This window comes from Neolamprologus brichardi, chromosome 3 (genome assembly GCF_056152115.1).
Source record: "Neolamprologus brichardi isolate AB-2024 chromosome 3, ASM5615211v1, whole genome shotgun sequence".
In the NCBI taxonomy this organism is placed as follows: domain Eukaryota; kingdom Metazoa; phylum Chordata; class Actinopteri; order Cichliformes; family Cichlidae; genus Neolamprologus; species Neolamprologus brichardi.
This window is the reverse complement of record NC_142106.1, coordinates 47,859,087-47,885,240: the sequence shown is the minus strand read 5'-3', so window position 1 is coordinate 47,885,240 and position 26,154 is coordinate 47,859,087. Positions and strand designations below refer to the sequence as shown.

Genomic DNA, 26,154 nt, shown 5'->3' with positions numbered 1-26,154 from the left:
GCTTTCTTTTAGTGGAAAAGTTCTTTGATTTAACTGAGTTAAAGGGCAAAAGAAATTTTGGACATTTTGTTTTCTATGAGAAAAACACAATTTAGGAAAGTGCCAATTTAAGTGAAGGAACAAACAATCCGAAGTTTACTTATGGCATGAGTTATGCTTTCAAACAGGCAAACAGAGGAGAGAAGCACTGACTGTGGACAGCCTGTATGGGTGCAGGGCTGTTGGCGGGAAGAGGCTGGGTACACTTTTGGCAGATACACTCTTTCCCATTAAATGTCACTCGGTCACCGGCTGGAAATGGCTGTCTACAAACAAAGAGAAAAACAGTAGATGATCAGAGGGGTTTGACAGATACATTACAGTTTGTTCTACTTTGAAATAAAATTTGGTCCATCAGGGTGCATAAAAGGCTCCTCAGAAGGCCCTACAGACCAATTAGTAATATCCTACAACCCCTGAAAGTATTTTTATGCTGATGACTTTCACCTGTAAGGAGGATCTGTCATCATATCTTTCACAAGAAATGCCAGAGAGCGCTCTAGAAAGTTAGAAATGCTGAGGTCATAAGCCCAAGCTCTAAGCCTACTACTCAAAATATGTTTGACAATTCACCAGATACTCAACTAATTATTGTTACATGTTCTGATATAACTTAATGTATTTATTTACTCTTCTCTGCTATTATGCCCAAATACAATCCCCTGAAGACTGATGTAAAACTGGTTTAATAGCCGTTAAAAGAAAAACCTAAATCTTTCAAAAGAATTGTTTATATATTAAGCTAGTCAGCTGTTGTTGGATATTTTTATTGGTTATTTACATCAGGTTCAGTCGTTAACGCATATATTTAGAGACTTGAGACTTAAGTCTCTAAAAACCTGCTGTATTTTCTTTGCCACTATTTACTTAAATAGGTTCTGCCTGACAAAGTGGAGATCCTCAAATCCCAGTCATCATGCAGAAATCCAAGGGAATTTAAGAACAAATGAGAAACAAAATAATTGCGATCTCTCAGGCTGGAAAAGGTTATAAAGCCATTTCTAAAGCTGTGGGACTCCATTATCTACAAATGGTGAAAACATGGAACAATGGTGAACGTTCCCAGGAGTGACCGGCTGACTAAAACTACCCCAGGAGTGCAGTGACGACTCATCCAAAAGGACGCGACCCCAGAACAACATCCAAAGAACTGCAGGCCTCACTTTCCTCAGTTAAGGTCAGTGTTCATGACTCCACCATAGGAAAGAGACTGGGCAAAAATGGTTCCAAGACGAAAACCACTGCTGAGCAAAAGGAACCTAAAAGCTCGTCGCAGTTTTGCCAGAAAGCATCTCCCCAAGACTTTTGGGAAAATACTCAAATGACAAGACAAAAGTTTAACTTTTTGGAAAGTGTGTGTCCCATTACATCTGGTGTAAAAGTAACAGCATTTCAGGAAAGGAACCTCATTCAATTCAATTCAATTCAATTTTATTTATATAGCGCCAAATCACAACAAAAGTCGCCTCAAGGCGCTTCATAGAATCATTCCAACAGTAAAATATGTTGCTAGTAGTGTGATGGTCTGGCAGCTGTTTTGCTGCCTCAGGACCTGAAAGACTTGTTGTGATAAATGGAACCATGAATTCATGAATTGTAGACCTCTCTGCATTTAATCACACTTGTTATTAACCTCTGTCTCTCTTCCACAGCATGTCTTTATCCTGTCTTCCTTCTCTCACCCCAACCGGTTGCAGCAGATGGCCCCGCCCCTCCCTGAGCCTAGTTCTGCTGGAGGTTTCTTCCTGTTAAAAGGGAGTTTTTCATTCCCACTGTCACCAAAGTGCTCGTCCATAGGGGCTGATATGACTGTTGGCTTTTTTTCTGTATGTATTATTGTAGGGACTACCTTGCAATATAAAGCACTTTGAGGTGCATGTTATTGTGATTTGGTGCTGCATAAATAGAATTAAATTAGATTCTGCTGTCTACCAAAACATCCTGAAGGAGAATGACGGGATATCTGTTCATGACCTCAAGCTGAAGTGCACTTGGGTTCTTTTTAGGAGCACTATCCAACACCTACAGGATAAACTGGAACGGTGACTGAGTACCAGGACTTATCACCTAAACGACAGCCTTGAATCCACTAATGCTGATGTGTCTGAATGTGGATAAATCCCTGCAGTCATGTTTAAGCATGTGCTGCAAAGACACCAGAAGCCCAAAACCTGTAACAGTGGGCTGTTAGTGCATTGGTTTTGGATGGAGATCTTTGTTTTGACATCTCGTGTTCAAATCTTTAAATTTCTACTTTTTCTTGTTTGTAATATCTAGTAGAGGTGCAACACGGACACTGGCTTCACTTACAAGCCAAAGACAAATGCCATTATACAGCTAATGAGTTATTGCAATGACAATGAAACAATGTTAATGTCTGCTGGCTGTTTGTGCAGTCTGCTTCACAAACAGCTGCCGTCATCGAGTCAAACGCAGAAGGAATGATGGATCCTTGGCAGAGCTGGGCTCTGACTTGCTGCCACGTGCAGCTTCCTACAGCTCTGAAATGTGATATTAGGAGCTGCTGTCACACTGACACAGCCAGCTACTGAGGGAGGAAGACATCCTGGCAGACTGTGAGTGGCTGAGATTAAAGATGACTCATGCATAAATAGACAAAAAGTTATGTCTTCAAACCTGACATTGTGAGTTTTTGTAAGTCTTGCTTACAGTTTAATTCTTGGTATTAGGTTGATGGAAGCATAAAATCTGAAACCCATCAACCCATTTTCCCTCATTACTATTGGTTTATTACTGCATTAATGTCATCATATTACCATGTTTATGTTAAAATATTACACAAATATCATTTTATCACTTTATTGTTAGCAGGTTACTGTCTAAAATACACTGTTTTAGTGACACTATTTGTAAATGGTTTTGACTCATATGTAATTTTAACTGCCATTCATCCACACCAGCAATGCTTTTTTTACTCATCATTATATGTTTGAACAGGAGAGTAGCATTTTATAGTTTTATTTACAAGATGCAAAGACTACCTGCTTACAATACCAGACTGCAGGACATTATTTTAACATTAGCTGCACCTCCTGTTCACACTCACCTTGGAAAAACTCGAATATAAACACTTAGCTGCCCACATTAAACTTTTAAACCGTTGTATTTCTCTGTCTGCAGCTACTCTTGCACATGTTCTTCTTAATTTGTGATCATGTATTATGTGTCTTTTTCTTATGTAGCTGTCTATCACAATTTTTGCATCTGTCTCACTTAAAAAAAGGCTAGGTCTCAGTGAGACCTGTTTAGTTAAAGGATTTAATAGTTTTAATAATTCTCATGACTCTTTTATATGCATTATGCATTAAGCATCTTCCACAACATGTCTTTTGTCCTGTCTTCCATCCGGTCGCAGCAGATGCAGTTTTTTCTTCCCACTGTCGCCAAAGAGCTTGCTCATATGATTATTGGGTTTTTCTACGTATGTAAACATAATAAAATATATGCTTGTGTGTGTGCAGATACATTGCATGTGGAGAGACACAGACACATAAAGAAAATCCAGACAGCAAAATGAAAAACAGCTAGATTACTAAATAACTGATGATTGACACAGCCTTTCATTTTTCGTATGACATACATACGAAAAATATACTAATCACAATATGATGTCTCATTTCAAGCAGCACTTGTCCTATTAGCCTCATTTTTATATTGCTCACAAAAGGCCCGTGTGATTTACTATCACAAAGGCACCATTTGTTGTAAGGGAACTCCAAATACCACACTGGAACATTCTGATCTCAGGTTCAGCAACAGGATGACCAAAGTATGATAGGATGAACACACACACACACACACACAAACACAGAAAACCCACCCCCAGCTCAAAAGACACTTTACACTAGCTGTGGGAATGGGCAAAGCGGCTGCACTGACTGACCACACACTTAAAATTCCTGCCTGCGAGAGGCTTCCATTACCTTTCAGGGCCTGGAAAACAACACTCTCACACAGACACACTATACAGGAGACGCATGCACGTAGATTGAAAAAGGTGAGTGCAACTGTTTGGTGTGCAGTGACACGTGTGTCCTATATTTATACATGTATGTCTATTATAGCTTCATGTGCTTGTAAATGACACCAAGAGAGATGACAAGATGACATACTCATGAGATGTTTGATTTTGAGTTCTCTTTATAATGGGAGAGTGGAATTCTGAAACACAATATTTCTCCAGTAAATACGATTTAAAAGTAGTTGACCTGTGGGTACGGTGGATTTGTAGGGCTAAACAATTATTTATTTATTTTTTATTAGTCCTTTATTTATCCAGGTAAAAAAAAATCTCATTGAGATTAAAAATCTCATTGAGATTAAAAATCTCATTTCCAAGAGAGACCTGGCATCATGGCAACAAAAGTCAAAATACATATACCACGTAAGTATATAGCATTTAAAGCAAATACAATATCCCATACCAACATGTGTAAAATATACAATAACAGATCGAATTAAGAGTACATTAAAAACAATCACACTGAGTAAAAGAGTTATTCTCTCATTCCTTTAATACAGACTTAAACTCTCTCAAGGTAACAAATCTGATAATTTCATTTCCTTCTGCAGATTATTCCAGGAAGCAGGGGCAGCGTTTTAAAAGCCTTTTTCCCCAATTCTGTTCTGATTTTTGGGACAATCAATTGTATGATATTGTGAGAACGAAGGCTGTATTGGTTGTGGTTTTCCCCATTACCAACATAATGGGGGAAAAAGTCCTCTTACCTTAAGAGTATGTAAAAAGGTAAGTATTTTCAAAAGGGTGGGACTGACCTAAATAAGTGTGTCATATATTCATCATGTGCATGAATGTCATGGCAATTTGGAGCTTTTAATGATTTCTCTGAACTGTTCAACACCAGTGTGTTCCAGCACTTTCCAGTTCTTGGCAGGCTTGAGCCTTGGGTTGTACCTGAACACCCTAACCAATTTCCTCTCGTTTCAGGAAACAGTTTTGGGTTTTCTTCTAGATTTTTGGCAAAGTGTGGACATATACAAATAACTTGTACTTGTAACCAGTTGAAATACAGTTCTACGTCTTAGATTTTCAACGAGTTAAACTTTGTTCTGCATATTGGTCAACCCAGCGACTCCTATCAAACCAATCCTTTATATGCTAGCAAAAAGAAACTACCGGTTGTATTCACTCATCGCCACTAAGAAATGAATAGCACTTGTCCCTGTCAAATTATAAGATATTGTAGAACCTTTAATCTACTGAAAGCTAAGAAGCAATTAAATAACTTAAAACTGCAACACTGAAGAAAGAAATATGTTAAACAGTCTTGTTACTGCATACTGTATTGTGCTGAGTACATTAATAATTCGTCACATTAAAGGCTGACGGTCTTCACTCTTTATCACTTTGTATTTGTTTTGGGTTTGAAAACTAAGAAAAAACCTGTCTGTGTATAAGCATATGTCCATCCATCTCTTCCTTAGCAAACTCCACATCTGCGCTTGCTATTCACAACATTACAGATTCTTTAGTCATTTGGTTGAACTATTCTCATGTTTTTGCTAAAAAAACAATCTTTGTTCCCCTAGACTGACTTGTCCCTTACTTGGGGAGAGGGACATACACATGCACTGAAATGCTTGGAAGGACACTCATTGCAGTTCATGCAATCTTAAGCGTCTTAAAGTTTAATCACCACAAATCCTTATACTAAACCTAGCAAAACCTAGTTTGTCACTGCCTTTGACTTAAGCGCTAACTCATTATCCACTTGTCACCTACATCCAACGCTTAAAACAACAAATCCTTAAGAAGTATTTGGTTGAATGTTTTTAAAGCACCATTTTTATATAAACTGTTCTGGTCAAATGACTTTGCTTGTGTTAAGTCAAGGCCTCTGATGATGCACCAGAATGTGCAGGACACCTTTTCACGTTATTGTATGCTTTCAAAAACACATCTCAGTTGCAAAGTCTCTAAAATTTGGTTGCTTTTGTCAGTTTTCTGTTAATGTCATGAAAGTCAGCAGAACTGCAAAGTTCCTTTTTTAAGTGCGGCAGGCCCGGTTTATTGACACATGGCTCAGTGGTGCTTAGAAGGTCACAGTATATTAATGGCAGTGACTTTATGTGCTTAATGAATAAGCTGCTCTCAAAGCCATGTTTCTCCCACTTGCTAGTTTTAGGAAATACCAAAGTAAAAAATGAAATCTGTTATTTGGATTCTTCTCCACATGCTAATTTCTTACTTGCATGAGGTGCAAACAAAGCAGCGTGGGTGGTAGGTCTTGCCCAGCGCGGACACAACCTCCCCTTCGATGAAGTCCTGGCAGCTGAAGCAGCGAGTTCCATACATCCGCTGGTAGTCCAGAGTACAGATGTATTCACCCTGCCGCACAAAGAATCCTCCCTGGGCCAGCTCACAGCCACATACTGGAAAAAAAGAGAGGAACAAATAGTCAGAGGTTATAGCCAGGAGAAAAGAAACATGTAAAAGGGAAGGGTGGAATTAGGAAATAACCAAATGGATAAAAAAAAGGGAAAAGAAGCAGACATCAGAATTTGTTCTCCCTTTTTTCCTTAATTATCAGTTTTTAAAAGCAAGCCAAATTAATATATAGTGTATAGGTTTAATTCAACAGACATAGGACTGTATAGTAAACAAAACAAAGATATAAAAAAACTAATGAATTATATATAATTTTATTGCTCACAGTGAAAGAGACAGAAGATATTGCCTTTTTATCCCTTGGCTATTTATTTAAAAATAACTTAACCTCAGTTAGTAACAGCTCCACAAAAGGCCAAAATAAACAACCGTGGAAACTTTGGATGATAGTGAATGAATTTGCATTTTTCAGAGATCTAAAACAACATATCAGAAACCTGTTAGGCATCCACTTTATTAAATGCTACACCCTAGAAATACAAAAAATGTGGAGAAAAAAAAGTAGGGGAATGAACTTTAAAAAAAACACCTGACTGGGAAAATACACATCAGTCACATGCAACACACCCACCAATCAGCTGATTCACAACCTGTGAACAACCCAGCAATGAAATTAGGGCGCATTAAAAAACAAAAAAACAAAATCATGCCAAACTGGTGGTGGATGCAACACAAAGTCTTCCTAAATTCAAAATGTATGCTCTATGCTCAAAGACAAATCTGCAGCCACCATTAGAATGGGAACTCCACAAGTTAGTTTAAGAGATGAGGTTTTAATCTAAATCTAGACAGCCACTTCTATACTTTTATAATTAATCTCTTTTATATTACTTTTATAAAAACAAAGTCAGAAAATTCCACAGAGTTTAAAGTAAACGAAAGACACGGTATTGTGGTACACAGAGCCAGTTTGACACGTCTGATTGTTTTCTTCAGTAGGGTCACGTGAGCATGGGTGTGTTATTAGCCCGCGTGCAAATAATGAACCGTGTCTGTTTGTCTGCCTTTGAACAAAACATGACAGGATCTCACCCTGATTACACACAGCAAACATAGCAACCATATGACATCACAGAGCTGCTATGTCCTGAGGGAAAGCTTTGCTTTATTTTTCCTCTCCATTAGCAAAAACAAAACCCCTCCTACCTTTCCCCCCCAATTCTTTCTTTCTGGAAAAAACAACAGGAAAGACACATGATAGAAGTTTGTGCTGCTTTGTGTCATGCCTGGACACTGCTCAGTGAACCTTTACACACACTTAAACTTGCATGATGTCCAAAAGTTCACTATATGGACAAAAGTGCCACACCTCTTTATCTTTGAATTAAGGTGTTTTGTAAATTCCATTGCAACAAGTGTATAACATCAAGCACCTATCCATGCAGCCTGCCTTTACAAAAGAATGTGAAAGAATGTTTGGTACTAAAGAGCTCACTGAACTCGAGTGTGGCACTATAATAGCAAGTCAGTTTGTGAAATTTCTTCCCTCCCGGATATTCCATCATCAATTGTAAGCTGTATTGATGCAAAGTGAAAGCTTTTAAGAACCAAGTGGCAGACCACGTAAAGTTGTAGAGTGATGTTGCTGAGTACAGAGGGACATAGTGGATGAGAAATAGCTAATGCTCTGCTGACTTAATAACGTCTTCTGCTCTTAACATCAGCACAAAAACTGTGAACCAGGAGCTTCATTGCATGAGTATTCATGGCTGTGCTTTTGTCCATGTAGTGTCTCTAGTGCATGCTCTTAGCACAAATTCACACACATTCTTGCATGAACATTGGAAGGTGTGTGTCAGCAAGCTTGCATAAAAACAGTGTTGATGAGTTTTTCCAGTGGTAATTAAGATCCATTTCACTGGTAGACAGGTCAAACCAGTAAATTTAATCAAGCCTAAGTTTCTGTCATTAACTGGTTAATGACCAGCATCCCTCACCCATCCCATGTTTTTTATTGTTATCACATAAATTTAATCAAAATAAACATATTAAACAAAAAAATGTCTGCATTCATTTTGCTTTTTAAAAACATTAACAAAAAGAAAACAGTATCCTCTGTAAATCGCCACCTTAGTGTGGTAGAGGTGTGTCCAAGTACTACTAGGGGCTTTTTGTAGGGTCTCTCAAGGCAACTTTGTCAAAAAAAACAAAACAAAAGAAGACTTTTTCACATGACCCTCTACGTAAATATCAAGGGACCCAGGAACAGTGATACCAGGGTCCCACTCTGGAACCAGGCCTGGGGAAGGAGCTTGAAAGGAGATTTAGCCCACTGGGTACAGCAATAATTTTCTTCACTGATATACATTAAACTAAAACTACAACATTTTACTGTGATTCTGATTCTGAATGATACGTTGGATAACTTTTGTGGAGCATTTGCACAATTTCTCTTTTTTTCATCAAGCTCTACCAGGGCTTATGATGTGCTAATAAAACAACAATACAGCCAGGAATGTTTTCGCAGGAAGACAAACTTTTCCAGCAGCTGCAATCAATTCCCTTTCATCCGGTTCAGAAATTTGGCAACCTGTCTACAATGAGATAATGCTCAGATTTGATGGAATAAACACCACTACATGGTAACTCTGAGTGGATGGATAGGTGGACTCATGTTTCGAGGAATAAAATATAACCACAGAAACAATAATTCAGCAAAGCCTCTTTTGAAATGCTCTGAGACAGTCAGTATAAAATTTGGAAGCCAAGTGCCCACAAAGACACTACACAAGGCGCTTTTGTCCTTTTTGTCCAACACCAAAAGGACAAAAGGTCAAAAGGACAAAAGGACTAGTGATAGGACTCAAGTAATTCTACGAACATTAGGATTTAGAACAGGTTTCCTGTGATTCACTTAAATTCAGTTAAATTGGGAAAGAACAGCTAAGAGACTGTTTATAAATGACTTAAGACTGCTTTTAAAAGACTTTGGACTTGAGTCTTCAGAAATGATGTGGACTTCTATGAGACATTTAAGGTTTCGGAACTCAGAATCTTTTAGACCTAATGTAAATGTCCTTTAATACACATGAGGCTTGATTCAGAATTGTTTCAAATGACATAAGTCTTGAAGTAAGACTTTAGACTGACAGACTTCAGACTGTGAGAGAAAATAAAACAAGAAAACAGCTTTGCTATTGAGCAACATGGAAAGAGACATAGTGGGCAGAAACGTATAGAGAAACAGACGTCCTCACAAGGGATGGGTACCGGTATCCGGTGCCATCTGTCATAAACGGTAGTAACCAGACCAAAAAGCAGCGCACATTTTGGTGCTTTATTTTTTCTGAGCTGTGATACACTTTAGATTCTAGCCAATCATTTTACATTTCCGAGGATAGTAGGCGGGTCCAGGTACGTACGTTCTTTTAGAGCAGAGCTACAGATTAAAAATGCCCAAGGCGAAGCGGTCAAATGTCTGGCTGTACTTCACAGCAAAAGATGCAAACTCAGCAGCCTGCAACAAGTGCTTTAAGCTGATACTGTGACACTGTCAAAGGAAGTAACACCTCAAATCCGATGAAACACCTGGTGACGCATAGCATTTTTTTTAAAAGCCGAGAAATGCACTGTATTTGATAGCTTGCTGCGAGATCTCACACCGAGCACATCTACTGCGGGTGTGGTGCCTGTTATCGGACCCGGAGTTTGCAGCATCCCCCAAGAACCCAAAGAGTAGAGTCCTGGCCCCTAGCCCTGCCAGTGTAGCAGAAATGATGACGGATGATGATGGCAGCAACAGCCGTTCTTCTCTGGGTGAGTAGCTTAATGTTGTTCGTGTGTAATTTACGTTGAGTAGGCTAACCACGTTATTACATTAATGCATGTAAGGTGAACTAGCAAACATCATCATAGCTACATGCGGCTGTCTTCTTGTTTGATGGCAGATACTCCCTTCACCCTGGCCAAAAAGGCTAAAATGACCAAAGAAAAAGTGGAAAACAGTTAAACATGAGAGGTTTTTGGACAAATTTGTGTTTTTTCCATTGTTTAAGCACTGCTTCCAGCCAAGAATGATACCATATATCCCCCATAGCTGCAGAAAAGGCTAACATTGTTATCTTTTTACAAAAAAACAGCTGAACATGAGAGGTTTTTGGACCAATTTTGTGTTCTCCATTCTTTAAGCACCGCTTTGAGCACCGTTTAAGCACCGGCACCGTTTCAAAAGTACCGGTTTGGCACCGGTATCGGGTAAAACCTAAACGATACCCATCCCTAGTCCTCACTCAGTCCTAAATGCTGTTTCCCATCAGCTCATCTTTCAATCCCTGTATATTTATACCTACACTGCCAGTTGGCACACAGGCTTTTCTCCTCTCTGTATCATAACTTATTTGCTTAAGCAGCTCAACACTTGAGTCTTTATGAGCTCATCCTTCATTGATAACTCTTCCACAAAACATTAAAGGTGACAGCACACTAAATCGTTGTATGTTATTTGTTTAATGGGAAGCAGAGTAACATAGTTCATATATTGCAGATTACTCAAAGTTACTGTAAACTTCCCTCTAATGCAGATCAGAAGGTTTTTGCCTGACTACATGACATACCGTCTCATTGCAAACTGGAATGTGTATTACGAATGCAGTGGGTGGGGCATATGTTGAAAGCCAGATAAAGTTGAATAAACTCAGTAGACATGGAAATAAAAATCAGTAAACTGATTTGTCCATATTTAGAATTCTAACATCAGTGGTGTACTTGGTAAAACTGTAACTCTTTATAAAGTAATACAGAAATGCTTTCCATCTTTTTCCCAAAAATGACCAAAAATGTAAAGAAAACAAGAAAATGTTAACAGCCACATGAACGTGTCAGAATTAGCCTTGAACTCTGAACTCTGAACTCAGAAGAACAAAAATGGTGTCATTTTAGAATCATCTAATCTCCATGACAACAGAAGGTGAGTTTGTGGGTGTTTTCACTGGACTCGGACCAAAGAAGACGAGATCACGATGCATCTTATTAGACACGTTGTCCTGAGACTCAGCTGATAAGAACAGAACATGTCCGGGCGCTGAACTGCAAAAACAAAAAACTGCAACAAATACAAGAGGTTTTCAACTTCTTAGCTCGGGCTACACACATTAATCCTTTTAATTCTCTGACACACCACACACCATAAGCATGGAATATCTATGTCATAATTAGAAGCAATAACAACATCAAGAAAGCTACCTGCTCTCAATATGTCAGCGTGATGTAGGTTTACGGGTTACACTACAGTAGAAAGATGCTTACAATGTCTTCTGGCTGGCAGATATTACTTTACAAAAACAAGACTGTTTCTGTCTCTGAAGGCTTATCTCATGCACAGTGAAGGCACTTGCATAACTCCAAATGACTTGAGAGGAATTCAGTGTGTTGTGAATGTGCTTCCTTCATGCTAAATGAGGTCTGTTTAGCTTTTCCTCGAACGGAATGGATGGATGTACAACCAACTCACACTGTTGTGGTCTATAAATAAAATATGGTGCATCTGTTTTCTCATGTACAAATGAGATCTAGTGAGAGAGAAAAGTAACAGATTTGAAACTCTGGAGAAGAAATCAAGTCAAAAATAATGCTGGGTATCCTAAAAACATCCTACTAAAAATATTAAAAATGTCCTAAATATATTTAATTTTGACACAACAAAATAAAAGACGGCTAGCAATGGCTAACTGACTCGCTAATCAGATTGTGGTCTTTTTTTTTTTTTGACTCACTTCTGATTTGAAGCTGCATTGTTGATATAGATATGAAATAACATTCTGCTTATCTCCAAAGTTGATTCTGTTCATCTGGACATAGTGTTTTCAGTGGGAGAAACGTTTCGTCACTCATCCAAGTGACTTCTTCAGTCTCAGCTGACTGCAGGTTTCCCCAATCTTATAAACAGTACATTTTGTATGTGTGTGAATGGGTGAATGACTGAATGTAGTGTAACGTGCTTTGGGGTCCTTAGGGACTAAGTAAAGCGCTATACAAATACATGCCATTTACCATTTTACATTTGCAGAATGACTGAAACCAGCCCACTGAATGAACAAAGCGATTGTTTAAATCTTTACAGATTTTACAGTTTTGTAAGGCAACTTTAACCTTAACCTTTGTTGGCTCATCGTTTGGTTGTTCAGCCCAACTCCCCACTGTTTTGGTTTACCGGCTAGCAACACCCACCTCCTAATTAAGTACAAAAAGCTAAGCTAAACTGCATGCCACAAAGTAAAAGATAAAAGAAAGAGTTAACAGCTACCATAAAATTTAGCTGTATATAGTGCAGCTAAGAAGGCAGATATTTTTCTCAAAGGAAAAACAAACAAAGCTAACATGCTATTGATCCTTTATGTGTCAAGTGCACCTGGCTGCAGCCACTATGGAGCTCCACAGTGGCAATAACAGGTGTGGACCTCCACAGTAAGCAGAAACATATGACCTTCACACACAGTATGGTTAGGGTTCCATGTTGGTTTTTTTGGGCTTTTTACAGCTTTATTTGAAAGGGTAAATTGAAAAATGACAGGAAAGCTGAGGGAGTGAGAGCAGGAAACACAGGCGGCAAAGGGCCATTGGTTGGATTCGAACCCAAGATAGCTGCTCTCAGCCATGCAGCATATGCAGCGTCTATATGAATGACTCTGTCCTAGCCTTTACGATGCACTTGCGCGATTTCCACTGTATCTATTCAGGTCACATGTTTCTGCCTACTGTGGAGCTCCAGATTGGCTGCAACCCTTCTCTTATGTGTTCTGGATATACTCATAAACTCTTCAGCAATCGGTAAACTAACATTGAAAACACTAAGCTTACAAGACCTGTAATTTTTTGCTAATTTGTGGTTTGTGTTATTTCAATGAAGCTCAAAATAGTAACAGAAAAGATAGCTTTCAGTCAAGATTGCATCCACTTATTGCATTCACCTACAATATTTTTTACAGTTTGAATTAAGACCAGTTTCAAGAAAATGGTACCCAAGTACTGTTTTGGGATTTTGTGTGTGTGTTTTTCCAAAAAACATTAAGATGTTCTATCTTTATAACATCCTTCATCCTCAGAGACCCTATATACTGACATGCTGTGTCGTTACAAGAAGGTGACCTTGACTCTTTGTGTGTGATCAGGGTTAAATATACATGTGGCATGTGCTCTCTGCTATAAATGTAAGACCCTGACTGCAGCTTGTGTTTTACAATGAATCACCACTCAATTTGACTTTATTTATATATAGCACCAAATCACAACAACTGTTGCCTCAAGGCGCTTCATGCACACGTGTGGGGTAGGATCGTTGGGGTGTGGGTAGGACGCTGTCAATACCAATCCATTTCACAACCTTAACTATAGCATCTTCAGTCTGCTTACACTGATTTTTTACAGGCTAATTGAATTGTACTTGGGAAAGAAAATCCAAGGTTGATTATTCTAATACGTTAAATGCTTGCTGTACAGACGAGGGAGGTCTATTTTCTACTTGAGGGTGAACACTTCCACACCGTCCATCCACCCTCCCAATAGCACCCTAATACACATGTGCTTGAGGTCAGCTCCCCCAGCCATTGGGCTGGTCATTGAGCTGATGCACACACACGCACACACTTCTCCTAAATATGTTCTGGTTCGTTGGCTTCCAAGAAGGAGACAATTCAATAGCCAACACCCAACTGAGAACATCACAACCATCTGCTATTATAACATCAATGACTGGACTGCGAGGACCTTAACATGTGGCCAGCACCATCTATTTACTTCCAGGAAGAAGCACAGACTGGTTAGGTAATTGTACAAAAAAAACAATGCAGTCCATAAATATGTAAAGGCTGTAATTGCATACAACACAGAGTGGAAACACCATTCTAACCTGCTTCTTAATGACTTTGGACTTGGTTTATTTATTCAAATAATGATATCGGTAAGCAAGTAGTTTATTTTTGTAGCAATAGCCACAGGAAGTAGTTAAAAAAAAGACAATGAGCATTTTTTCTTGGCTTAGCAGCTGTGGAATTTACTGGGAATTTAAGAATTAATCACATATGAGTTAATCATGTTAAGACTGCCACAATAAGGACTTTGCCTTAAAAACGTGGCTACAAACTGATCAAGCACAATCTGAAGGGCACTTCTTGATGAAGCCAGAAAGACTACGCGATTACCAAAAAAGGAAACACAAGATCTTGAGATAACCAAACAGGAAACCTTCCACCACTTGCTGGGCTGAATTTTGCCCATGAAAGTTATGAACAGAACCAGTAACAAAAGCAGTTCAAAAGTTCAACTCCCAGTGGGAACATATCTGTCATATCCTGGTTGGGCAGTCTCCGATGCAACCGTCCAAGAGAGCAGAAAATGTATAAGTCAGTGTATCTTTCGAGTCTTCTTTGCGCTGCTAATTGGAACACACAAGTGACACAGTAGCTGGTAATGCAGCCTTACATCTTCTTGTGGTATTTTAAGCAAGTATTTCTTTGCTTGTGTTGTGTTTGTGTATTTCTTCCATTATACAAGTGTTCAGTGAAACCTGGTCTTCACTGTTCAGGGCTCGCAATATCGCTAACCCGACGTCCCGGAGCTAGCTATATGATAACCCGACGGGCGGGGCTGAGATAGATTTTCGTCGCCCGACCGGAGATATCGCTAGCTCCGGGACGTCGGGCTAGCGATTTTGCGAGCCCTGCTGTTGGTTTATTCTCTAAATCTAATCTTTCACTAAGTTCTATGTTGTATACGACTAATACTATTTAAATTGTGTGTGTTCGACAACACAATGCACACTTGAGGGCATTCTCATTCCCAGCACATAACATACTAACAATTTGTCACATCCCGAGGTGTCTTATAGTTCCGCGTCCCTATGACACGCTCCAGATTGTGGATGGAATTGTCACGATCCTGGGTCTTATGACCCAGTGTTTTGAGTTTTAGTTCTTTTGATGTTTATAGTGTATGTTTAAGCTTATTAGGTTTCCTATGTTCATTTGCTTATTAGTTCCCCCTTGTGTTTTCAACCCCTGTGAAGTCTCCCTTGCCCTTCGTGTGTTTCATGTCTGTGTGTCTTATGTTGTCATATCTGCGTCTCATTATATTTCCTGTTTTATTTTGAAGGGGTCCTGTGTGCCTATGTTCAATTTTTTTAGTTTTACTCTCTCTTTGTGACGTCATTATGTTCATGTGTGTCAGCTGTTTCTCCATGTGTTCCCACTTCCCTCATTATCCTCCTGTGTGTATTTAGTCCGTGTGCTTTCAGTCATTCTTTGTCAGGTCGTCTGCTCATCCATGTCACAACTTCAGGTATCCATGTCAGTTCACCATGTTTAAGGTTTTTTTATGTTTAGTTTTAGTTCACCCAGTTTAGGTTATTGTTTAGTTTCACCAATGGCCTTTTGTTTGTACCTTTTTTGCTAGCCTCAATAAACGGCTTGTTTTTTGTTAAATCCACGCCACGTTCAGTTTTTGGTCTGCGTTTGAGTCCTCTTTTGCAAACACATACAGTCTGCCCCAGCCAGACTGTGACAGGAATCCAACAGAATGACACTTGTGGTGGTAACACACGCTCCAGCTGTGTATTTCAGCCCCAGCCCTAACCTTAACCATAACCTTAACCGTATCTCATAGTGTTTTCCAAAGCGATTGATGATCAGAATGTAAAATAAATGTAGATCTCTAGGTTCATTCCAAACGGTTCTCATGTCTCTGAATAAATAACATGCAGACATTTTGTCCGCCGAAAGCGTAACATACCGACGATTTGTCACATAATGTCGGTATGTTACGTTTTGGGATGAGAACATGTTGGCACACATTGGAACAATTCGCAGTATATGCTGGGAAACTATATACTACACAGGAGGTAAAATAGACCCTAAAAGGAAGAACTGCAATGGGCCTTAGCTCTTGCAGATTTGATACAGAAAAAAGGGAGAAATATATTCAACATTTACTAGAACTATGAAAAAGTTTGAAAAAAATGTTTTGAAGCTACTGAATGGCATAATTTAAAGCGAAAACAAAATCAACTAATTTCCTGTAAAGCACATGTTCAGTTTCCCTCTGTTTCTTAGCTGCGGACTTCCTAACACTTCTCATTTATCTGTTTTAGGGTGTGTCCACATATTTTCACATTTGAGTATTCCCCACTGCATTCAAATGCTGTTTGGATGATGTGATGGCCATTCGAGCGAGTAAAAACAGAAAGGGGATAAATGTCTGTCTGAGCTGTTCGGCCAGGTCGTATTGTCTGCAGCTGTCTGCTATTGATGGGGTCTCACTGCTAGATTAAAGATATATGAGACACAGACAAAACAGGATATACAGAGAAGGCCACAGTCTTCACACTTCCTCAAGCACACACTTGGGTGTTGCTGGACGCTACAATAAAAACACCAATTAGTGCTCATCAGTAATGAAGGGGGTGGGTGGTTGGGATGTTTGTCAAATGTTTATAATAAAATAAGAAAGACAAAGTCCTCTTCTTTCTTTAAAAATATATTTAAGACAATTAAAGTTCTATGTGGGACTTTATCCCACATATGCCACATATGATTTTCAATGATTCATCTTCAACTTGGAGGGTTACGTGAATCCAGTGAAGTGTTTCAGAAAATTAGCTGATCTGGTCCAACCGCATTCAATTTATTTATATAGCAACAAATTACAGTTTCCTCAATGCGGTAAAGACTCCATAATAATACAGAAAAAAAGACTACCCCAATCAGCCAGCACATGACGATAATGGGAAGGAAAAACTTTAGTTTAATTCTTACAAATTTTAACAAGAAGAAACCTCCAGCAGATTTAGGCATTGGGAGGGGCATCTATCACCAGCTTGGGTTGAGGGGAGAGAGACGGATCCAATATGAGACACAGATTTTAATTCAGTTCTTATTTTGTTTCTAATATTTTTCTATTTTTAGTCTAATGCAGTCCCCAGAAGTTGTTATATTTTTTCTATGTCAGTTGTTAATAATATTTTGATGTTGATATCTCAAAAAGTATATTTTTTATATGCTGTCAGTTGGTTTCTATCAGTGAGTGATGCCACATGGTTCTTGTTATCTTCTCATTCATTACCCTTTTTAGGCTTTTGCAGATGTTTCTTTTTATGTAATGAAAGCTCTTGTTTGTGATTGGCATTTGGGCCTCACCTGGTTTCTATATATTGTCACTCCTCTTTGTTTCAAATTACACTGATGATGTCTTATCTTTGAAACCCGTCTAAATATAGTGAAATGCATTCATTAGAAGGTACTTGTACTGTCTTAATCACTTTAGTAAGTAACTGCTGTCACTTGAAAGCACACTGTGAGTTGTATATGTTGAATATATGTTACTAAGACTATGTATATTATGATAAACCTGCAGAAATCTTGATATATTAAATAGAGCTAGCTGAGCTTTGAAGTTTCCTTGCTTCAGATCACTGTTAACCTCTTGGCTAACGCCCAGGCTAAAGGCAACTGATGATAATACTGTAATAAAATCAGGGGCCATGATTCTCTTCCATGAAGCATGCACTGAGAGAAAAACCTAAAATCTTAATGAGCATTACACTTTGTTGAATTAGGCTGCTACCACTCCTTTGGGTGTCTCCTCTTTTCTTTGATGTTAAATTTTCAACTGCGGATTGAAAAGCGCCATTGCCACTAAGCCTGCTATGGTTTATTTTATTGGCATACTCAAAAGTTTCAAACTCTTATCATTCCACATCTGGAAGTTTTAATAACTAACCGAACCTGACTCCCCACCTAGCGCTCACAATGGAGGGATAATCAGCACATTTAACAGGCCAGATTCGTTGGAAATTGAATTACTGTGGTCATGCTTTAGATTTATAGATGGGAGGAACAGCCAAGCACTTTTGGGTGGGGTAAAGAGAACCCTTACATAGCTCCTCTGACTGTTGTGTGTTGGTATTAGCATACTCACTGAATACTTGGCATGAATCACCTCAATTTGCTCATTTTTTTCAAACCAATCATAAAAGCTCTTCATGAAGGAACAGCTCAATCAGTAAAGCGTGACAGCTTAATAGATGCTGTCATTATTGACAAATCAGACTTTTTAAATTAATAGCCACAAAGATGACATTTTTTATTAACTATTTTGTGCCATACAGGCTATAAATACAGTAGTCTGTAGCATGCACCATAATATGCAGTGTTGGTCTACACAACAATAATGGCCAAAACTATGCTACAACTAAATGCTAAATCTAAGCTACAACTTGCAATAAAAAGGAATCATCTGTTAAGTTAAACAAAAACAAGCTGACCACTGAGTGCAGTGCACTTATAATCTTGTGATGGCAATGCAAACACTGCCACTTTATCACCTGATAACAGAGTTAAAGATGGAGGTAGTGGTAATGGCAGGGCGTAAATGTACAGACAGGGAGTCTGCTGGTCAGTGTAAGATTAAACTCCAGGAAGCTGCCGACACTTTAGCGACCCTAACCATTGCCTAGCAACCGGAGCGTGTGTTGACAACAACAGCAAGTCTGACACAAGAATCGAGCTGGGAGTCTGGCCTGGGAGTGGTGAAAATACACACTCAAAGTCACATGTGAAAAGAAAAAAAAAAAACATCCACCACCCACCCACAAGCACACACATATACACAAATGGAACATGCTCACATTTCAAGTTTCTGACACTTGCAGCTACCCTCCCAGATTATATGTACAAAGAAAAAATCCCCTCACTCCCACCCTACCCCTCAATTACACACACACACTCACACTCACAGCTGGTTAGCTTTGACTAATCCATTAATAATGATTGTATTGCTCAACTGTAGATGTGCTATCACAGTACATAGAAAAACGATAAACCAATGCTTTTTTATTCAGTCCTCTAAATCTCAGCCACATGGTGTCTAACTAGATACTATTGCTGGCATTACCCTGGCCTCCAGTAATGCTGTGAGGATTCTTGGAGTGACTATTGACCAGGATATGTGCTGCAATATGCACATTAACACACACAATATTGCAAAAAAATCCCATCTCATTGTGCAGTTCATGCATCTGCATTACGTCTTGGCTGTGGCTCTGATTTGGTGTTACATACCTTTGCAGATGAAACACTTAATGTGAAAGTGTTTATTCTGAACTCGGAGTGCCTCCCCTTTGCAGGGCTTTCCACAGTTCTGGCAGGCGACAGGTCCTCCACTGCTACCCTGCTTCTGTTTCTGCTTCTGTTGTTCCAGAGGGCTGTGGACAGCCTGCTGCTGAAACACTGGAGGGGGCACACACAGGGACACAGAAAAGGATATTAGATTATACTGTAGAAGATATAATATGTAAGTACTGTGTTTGGAGTAATACTCCTAATATATGGTAAAAAACTGCTTATAAGGTTGATAAAATCCAAAGTGATTTGTTTAATTTCTATGAGCCCTTTATTCATATCTTATACTTGTATCTCATGACTAATAAACACCTAAAAATCTTATGTGCAATGTCAGACTTCATTGCTAAAATAGAAAACAGTGCTTTGATCCAAAAATATCCAACTCAACACTCCGACTGTGACACAAAGATATAAATATAACATTCTCATTTGTTTTTCTTTGATCTGAGTCTCAACGCTGAAACAGGTTTGTTAAATTCATAATTTACTGGCAGGTAGGATTGTCTTCTTACTCTACTCTCTATTGAGCCGTTTGCTATCTTGAGCAATATGAGGGCGTACAATTCAGTGTTTCAAATGATCATACAAATCATATTAGAGTACTACAACCTGAGTCAATACTAACAGGGACTTCATGTATTAAGAGGGAATAAAATCCAAACCTACCTGGCCCTATCTGAAAAAGTCATTTTGTGATCGTATTGGTCAGCAGTGGTTTTAACCTTGAAATGCTTCCATAAATGCAATTTTTGCTTGGTCTCTTTGTTGTTGCTGAATCATGAACACTGACATCAAATGAGGCAAGTGAAGACTGCAGTTCTTTAGATGTATTGGGTTCTTTTGTGACCTTGTCAATGCGTTGCCAATGCAACATAATAATGGCAGGCCAACCACTCTCGGGAAGGTTCACAACTGACCACAGGTTGTTCCAAGTTTCCTCAATTTGAGGATAATAGTTCCAAAACCTTAGAAGTGGCTTTGTAACCCGTTCCAGACTAATATCAATAACTCTGTTTCTCAGCAGTTTCTTTAGACTATGTCATGATGTGTTGCTTTTAGCCTACTTCAACTTGATCTAATAGATCTGCCAGTAATCAGGCCTGAAAAACTACTATTAGTATGTCAGAAGGGACAAATGGCACTATGTTTTGCTAACAGGCACACAGTAGAAATCATAGAAAGTCTAAATAAAACCTATAGTAAATGGACTTTACAACTTCTTTCTTCTCTTTGTTTGTCCCACACAGGAAGGAGGGAGTGAATCAAGATAAGTTATTTCGACACCAGCAAAGAAAAACATCAAACCAGCCACAGTAACAAAAACCAAAACACAGACACACACATTGTAAGACCCTGACATGTCCATCCCAACAGTTCTATCAATACACCTCACCCCTTTGCCCTTTCATCGTAAGCCTAGCAGAATAGGCTCGCATGCTGATCTGCCTTTCAGTACTGACTGGGAGATCAGCTAAACAAAAGGCCCTTTGTGTTCTCAGGAAACATTTGTGTCGTCAGACCGGTTTCATCAGGCCTCCATGGTTACCAATAATTGGGCTCCGAAAGGGGAGTTCATCAAATGAATTGATTCAGAGAAAGAGAAAAAGAAGAAAGCTCACGGATAATAACAGTGAGCCACGCAGAGCTACTTTTTGGAAGCTAACCAAGAACTTGTTGCTGGTAAACATTATCGTTCATTCCACTTTACTCACTTCATTGGATGTTAATTAGTTGTTCTATTGGGATAATGTTGCATTAATACTACAGTGTTTTTTAGTTCAACTTAACTGTGTAATCTAGTAAAATGAACCCAGAAAAAAACATTTCCATAGAAAGTCAAAAGAAAACTTTTCAGTCGAATCCAAATAATTCATTTTCTGTCATTCTTTATTGATCTAGTAAAAAACTCTAAATAATTAACTTTGAGAATGACATGAGAAGATTGATACGAGCCTCATATTTATCAGCAAACAGATTAAACACACAAAGTAAGTATGGCACTGTCTTATAAAAGACAACCATTTATGTGATAACAAGCTTGTCTGTATGACTAATTCTTTAGGAACACATTTGTACATCTGTCAAGTACTGCTAATAAATCAGCAGATTGCAAGCTAGAGTTAGGCATTGTTCAGTAAAAGTCACAGACATTAAAATATAAAATCTCTTAACTCTTACTGAGACATCAAGAAACAAATCAAGCAACTTTCATCTAAGTTGAGTGGGGATCGAAAACTACTACTAGAATTAAGAAAAGATCATTGGTTTATTAGGATTAAAATACAACCTTTGGCTTCAAAAGCCCTTTGGTTTAGGTTAAGCACACCTTCTGCAGCATTAGTTGGTACAGAAGTGTACCCAAGCGCCATTACTATAGGAATGATTATCACTTTTAACAACCAATTAATGGCCAGATAGCATCTATAGCAGTGTGTGTGGACTTACAGTAGTGCTAAATGTGAGCAATAGAACATTCTAGACACTAACCATTTCTTCTTAGTTTAAAGAAAGGACATTCTTTAACTGGATCGCTAACTTGAAAATGTGCTGACACCCAAAATGAATAATGGGAATACTAGAGATTTTTAAAATGTTGTCATGTGCAGGAAGTGGGACTTTATTGAAGCTACCATGCAGAGCATATATGGGCATGGCAACCAATAAAGACAAGAATTTAGGAGGGGAAACTCTTGAGTCCTTGTTTGAAAAAAAACATAAAAAAGGTCCAGGACCATGCTAATTGGAACCATCTGGAAAAGACAACAGCCTAAAAGTGAGAAAGTGTCGGGAGGAGGGAGGGCAATAGGGATTTGCCATAACAGGGAAGCCTGGAGGGGTTCTGCCTTCTGATCTGACCTGGCATGTGCTGCTGAACCCTTGCACCTGTTGGGAGGGATCCAGTGTCCAGTGTCACTACTTCCTATTCAAATAGCAAACAGAAGAGGAAGGCAGGGGTGAGGAAGAGACAGGAGCTGATCATTTTTACCAGATGTAAAATCTGGCAAGTTGAACCAGGCATTCAGGCTGTCAGAAGACATTTATAGCGGTATGTGATAAGGGTTCAATATTCTGTCTGTGCAGGGATTGAGCAATTTACTGTTTATATTTGATGCAGTTAGCTGACAAAAATAAATAAAGAGTGGTCTGCTCCATCCATGTTAAATAACTGCTAAGATTCTTGATTGGTTGCTATTTTCATCTTCGTGTTTCAAAATGCCAAATAATCAATCTAACAATTAATCATCAGTTGTTTTGCAGTAATTCTATTTAGCCCAGTTTGATAGTTTGCCTGCCAGGATATACTACCATTTTTTGTAAAAATGAAAATGAAACAACCAATCTATTTCTCAGAATGGACCACATAATCCCTCATTTAACATCACCCAATGATTAAATGAAAAAGAAACCTTAAAAAGAAATTCAGAAAGTGCACTCGTATATATTTCTGACCAAGTCATTTCTGTCCCTGCAAGTAACAACCACTGCAGAGGTTAAAGGTTGAGAGTGGAAGTACGGGGATTTTGAAATAATTCATTTGTGAAAATGTAATAAATTTCTATTCTGTGAAGGAAGACAGAAAGTTACTATGCTGTGAGTGGAGAGTCTTCTCCAGGAGTCCGCTACTCCTGCCATTATCTGATCTTCTCCAGGGGGCCAGTTGTCCCCATCATCAATCAGTTTCACTGGTGCCTGCGTTGGCTGACAGGCGCTACTGCGCTACTGATGCTGTTATCCCAAAGGTCGGGTAGGAAACACTATCTGTGCAATGCAACACACACACACATACTATATATATACTATATATATATATACAGATATGTAGATAGATAGATAGATTTAATATGTGTGTATAATACGCAGAGGCCATTGCTGCCACATATAAGCAGCCTTATCTCTAATGCCTTTTCAAGAAGCCGTGGTCCAGCTCCTAAAAATAGTGTTCCCTCACACTCACAGGGATCCCATGATGCTCTGCAGCATTCCTCGTGTGAACCATCTGCAGAGGCAGCAGGGGTGGGCAGGAGATCATTATGTTCACAGAACCACAGCAGTAGTACTTTGAGGTTGCTGAGCTGCTGACCTTGGGGACGTTTCATTTTCTTCTTCACACATTTGAAAATATTTGTAAAATCTTTGTAAAAAGCATGAAAGGATCAATGAAAATCCTTTCAACTATTACTGTCACGGTCCTGGGTCATTTTGACCCAGCATTTTCAGTTCTTATATTCCTTTGTATTATGGTTTGTATTCTGATCCTTTTGTCATGCTTTGTTTATTAGTATTATTCTATGTTTCAGTTATTCTTTGTGAGGGATTAGTTCTTAGGTTGTGTCTCTCGTTTAGTATAAGTTCAGTTCAGTGTTAAGTCTATGTCGGTTTCTTGTTTCCCGTTTTATTGTGAAAGGTTGTGCCTCATCTCAGTGGGTCTAGCTTTGCTCCCCATGTCTCGTTAGCCCAAACCCTCCCAGCTGTGTCTCCCTCCTGTTTTCCATTCCCTGATTACTCCCCTGTGTATATTAGCCCTGTGTTTTCCTGTGTTCCCTGTCGTGTCGTACCCTCAACTAGCTGTGTGTTCTGCTTCCGTGTTTCTAGTGCAGGGGTAGGCAACTCCAGGCCTCGAGTGCCGGTGTCCTGGAGGTTATAGATGTGTCCATGATCCATCACAGCTGATTTAAAGGGCTAAATGACTCCTCAGCATTTCTTGAAGTTCTCCAGAGGCCTGGTAATTAACTAATCATTTGATTCAGGTGTGTTAACCCAGGGTGCGATCTAAAACCTGCAGGACACCGGCATTCGAGGCCTGGAGTTGCCTACCCCTGTTCTAGTGTTTTGTCTCCTGCTCCAGTTTAGTAGTTCTTTTCCAGTGTTTCAGTCCTCGGTTCCTCTGTTCAGACTTTTGTTTGTCTTTTGGTGAGTTTAGTTAGTACGAGGTTTTTCCCAGCAATAAAGCTGCGCTTTAAGTTTCACTTCCGTGTCTGAGTTCTGCATTTTGGGTCCACCACTCCTGCTTGCCTGCCTGCCACACAGCCAACCATGACAATTACTTTAAATTGTTAAAAACAAATGCTAAAATGTACTTAGGATGCTGCAACGCATCTTCTAGAAAATCTACGTAGCTACCCAGGTGTTCACAGATTGACAGTGTTTTTTAGGTGGAATATCACAGTATAAATAAACTACATGTTTCTTTAATGAATGTGGAACATTTCTGAAGTATATTTCTGAAGTAATACAAAATCAACTTTCCATGACAACAGAGGTTTAAGAACACTAGTGATTGTTACCAGATTATTTATTTTAGTATTTGAATAAAACATTGACTATGTCAGAATAGTCTCTGCACCAGAGGTCTAAGTGTCAAATTTCTGACCAAAGTGGTAATTGTGATTCAGTCCCAGAAAATCCAGAATAGCCCGGAATGTTTAGGAGACCTATTAAACGAAATTCTGGAATTCAAATACTTTTATTGGGTGTATTCACATCCTCTTAAAGTTAAATGCTTAAATAATATGATCAACAACATGTGAGATTTTCTAAGGGCTGCTGACACCTTGCTTTACCTTGAAATTGCCATTACTTCATTGCTAAAGAGTTTCCTGTCCTTCACCCTAACAGAACACTCCCTCCATTATCTCACCCTTGTTGGAAGCCAAGATAAAGACGCAAGGCGAGCGTCATTGGCAAAGTTCACTGAATACAACCCCAGTGGTAAAAAAAAGAGGAACATGCAGTTTTTTGAATTTAGTCAGACATTATGATTTAGGATTTTCCTTGCTTTAAGCCGTCACATCCACCTGTGCAATGATGCCTGCAACCTGACCCACGCAGCACTGGATCTCTGACCATGAGGTCAAACACTACAAAAAGCAGACCTTCAACCTCTCTGGCAGATGACACCAGAATACTTTTGCTGGCTTAGTTAAGGCAAACAGAAAAGTACAAGTGCTGACTGCCAGTTTTCATAATGCTATGTATTATTCAAGTAACCAGAATAACCACCAGGACATTATTTAAGCAGTCATAAATCTCCATAATGGCCCAAAGCAGAGCAAGAATAGGCAACTACTATGCTTTCGTCTGAATGTGGCCTTTGTGTGAGAGCATATGATTCTTTGCCCTTCCTGTGACAGCTGGCTTATTCCACGTGGATGACACAACCCACCGATATATTCCCATGTGTTACTGCAGGAGGCTGCACTGTAATATGTCCATGAATTTGCCTCATTATAAAACAGTGCAAGGTAACGAGCACACTGTGTAAACTATATGTAAGCTTTATAGCATACGTCCAGCTTCCATCTCCCATTTCATGACTTTGACCTTAAACAGCTGAGGTCAGTTTTCTTGCCCTCATATGTCTTCAGTATGAACCTGAAGGCTATTGCAGTTGAATAAAAAAGTTCTTAAAGAGGAATATCTCACAGAGTCAGTGAATAATCTACTGCCTCTTTTTTGATGGTATTTTATTATATTTTTAGAAAATTTTAGAAAATATGTCATTATTGATAACAGAAGGGATCCTTGATTGGCAGACAACCTGCTGGTCTTCTAATGCAGAGACACTGTCTTCGATTC

At 39.0% G+C, this 26,154-nt stretch overlaps 1 protein-coding gene across 15 annotated transcripts in view; it reads right to left on the bottom strand.

The window, feature by feature from the left end:
• Window positions 1-26,154, bottom strand: part of ablim2 (actin binding LIM protein family, member 2) — a 91,126-nt gene that overhangs the window by 38,513 nt on the left and 26,459 nt on the right. For all 15 annotated transcript variants that reach the window (XM_087837770.1, XM_087837784.1, XM_087837781.1 and 12 more), the window contains exons 2-4: window positions 19,516-19,683; window positions 6,270-6,453; window positions 193-305 (exon numbers count right to left, since the gene is read on the bottom strand). In XM_087837770.1, coding sequence (XP_087693896.1) covers window positions 193-305; window positions 6,270-6,453; window positions 19,516-19,683 — 465 coding nt within the window. The remainder of the gene's footprint in view (window positions 1-192; window positions 306-6,269; window positions 6,454-19,515; window positions 19,684-26,154) is intronic.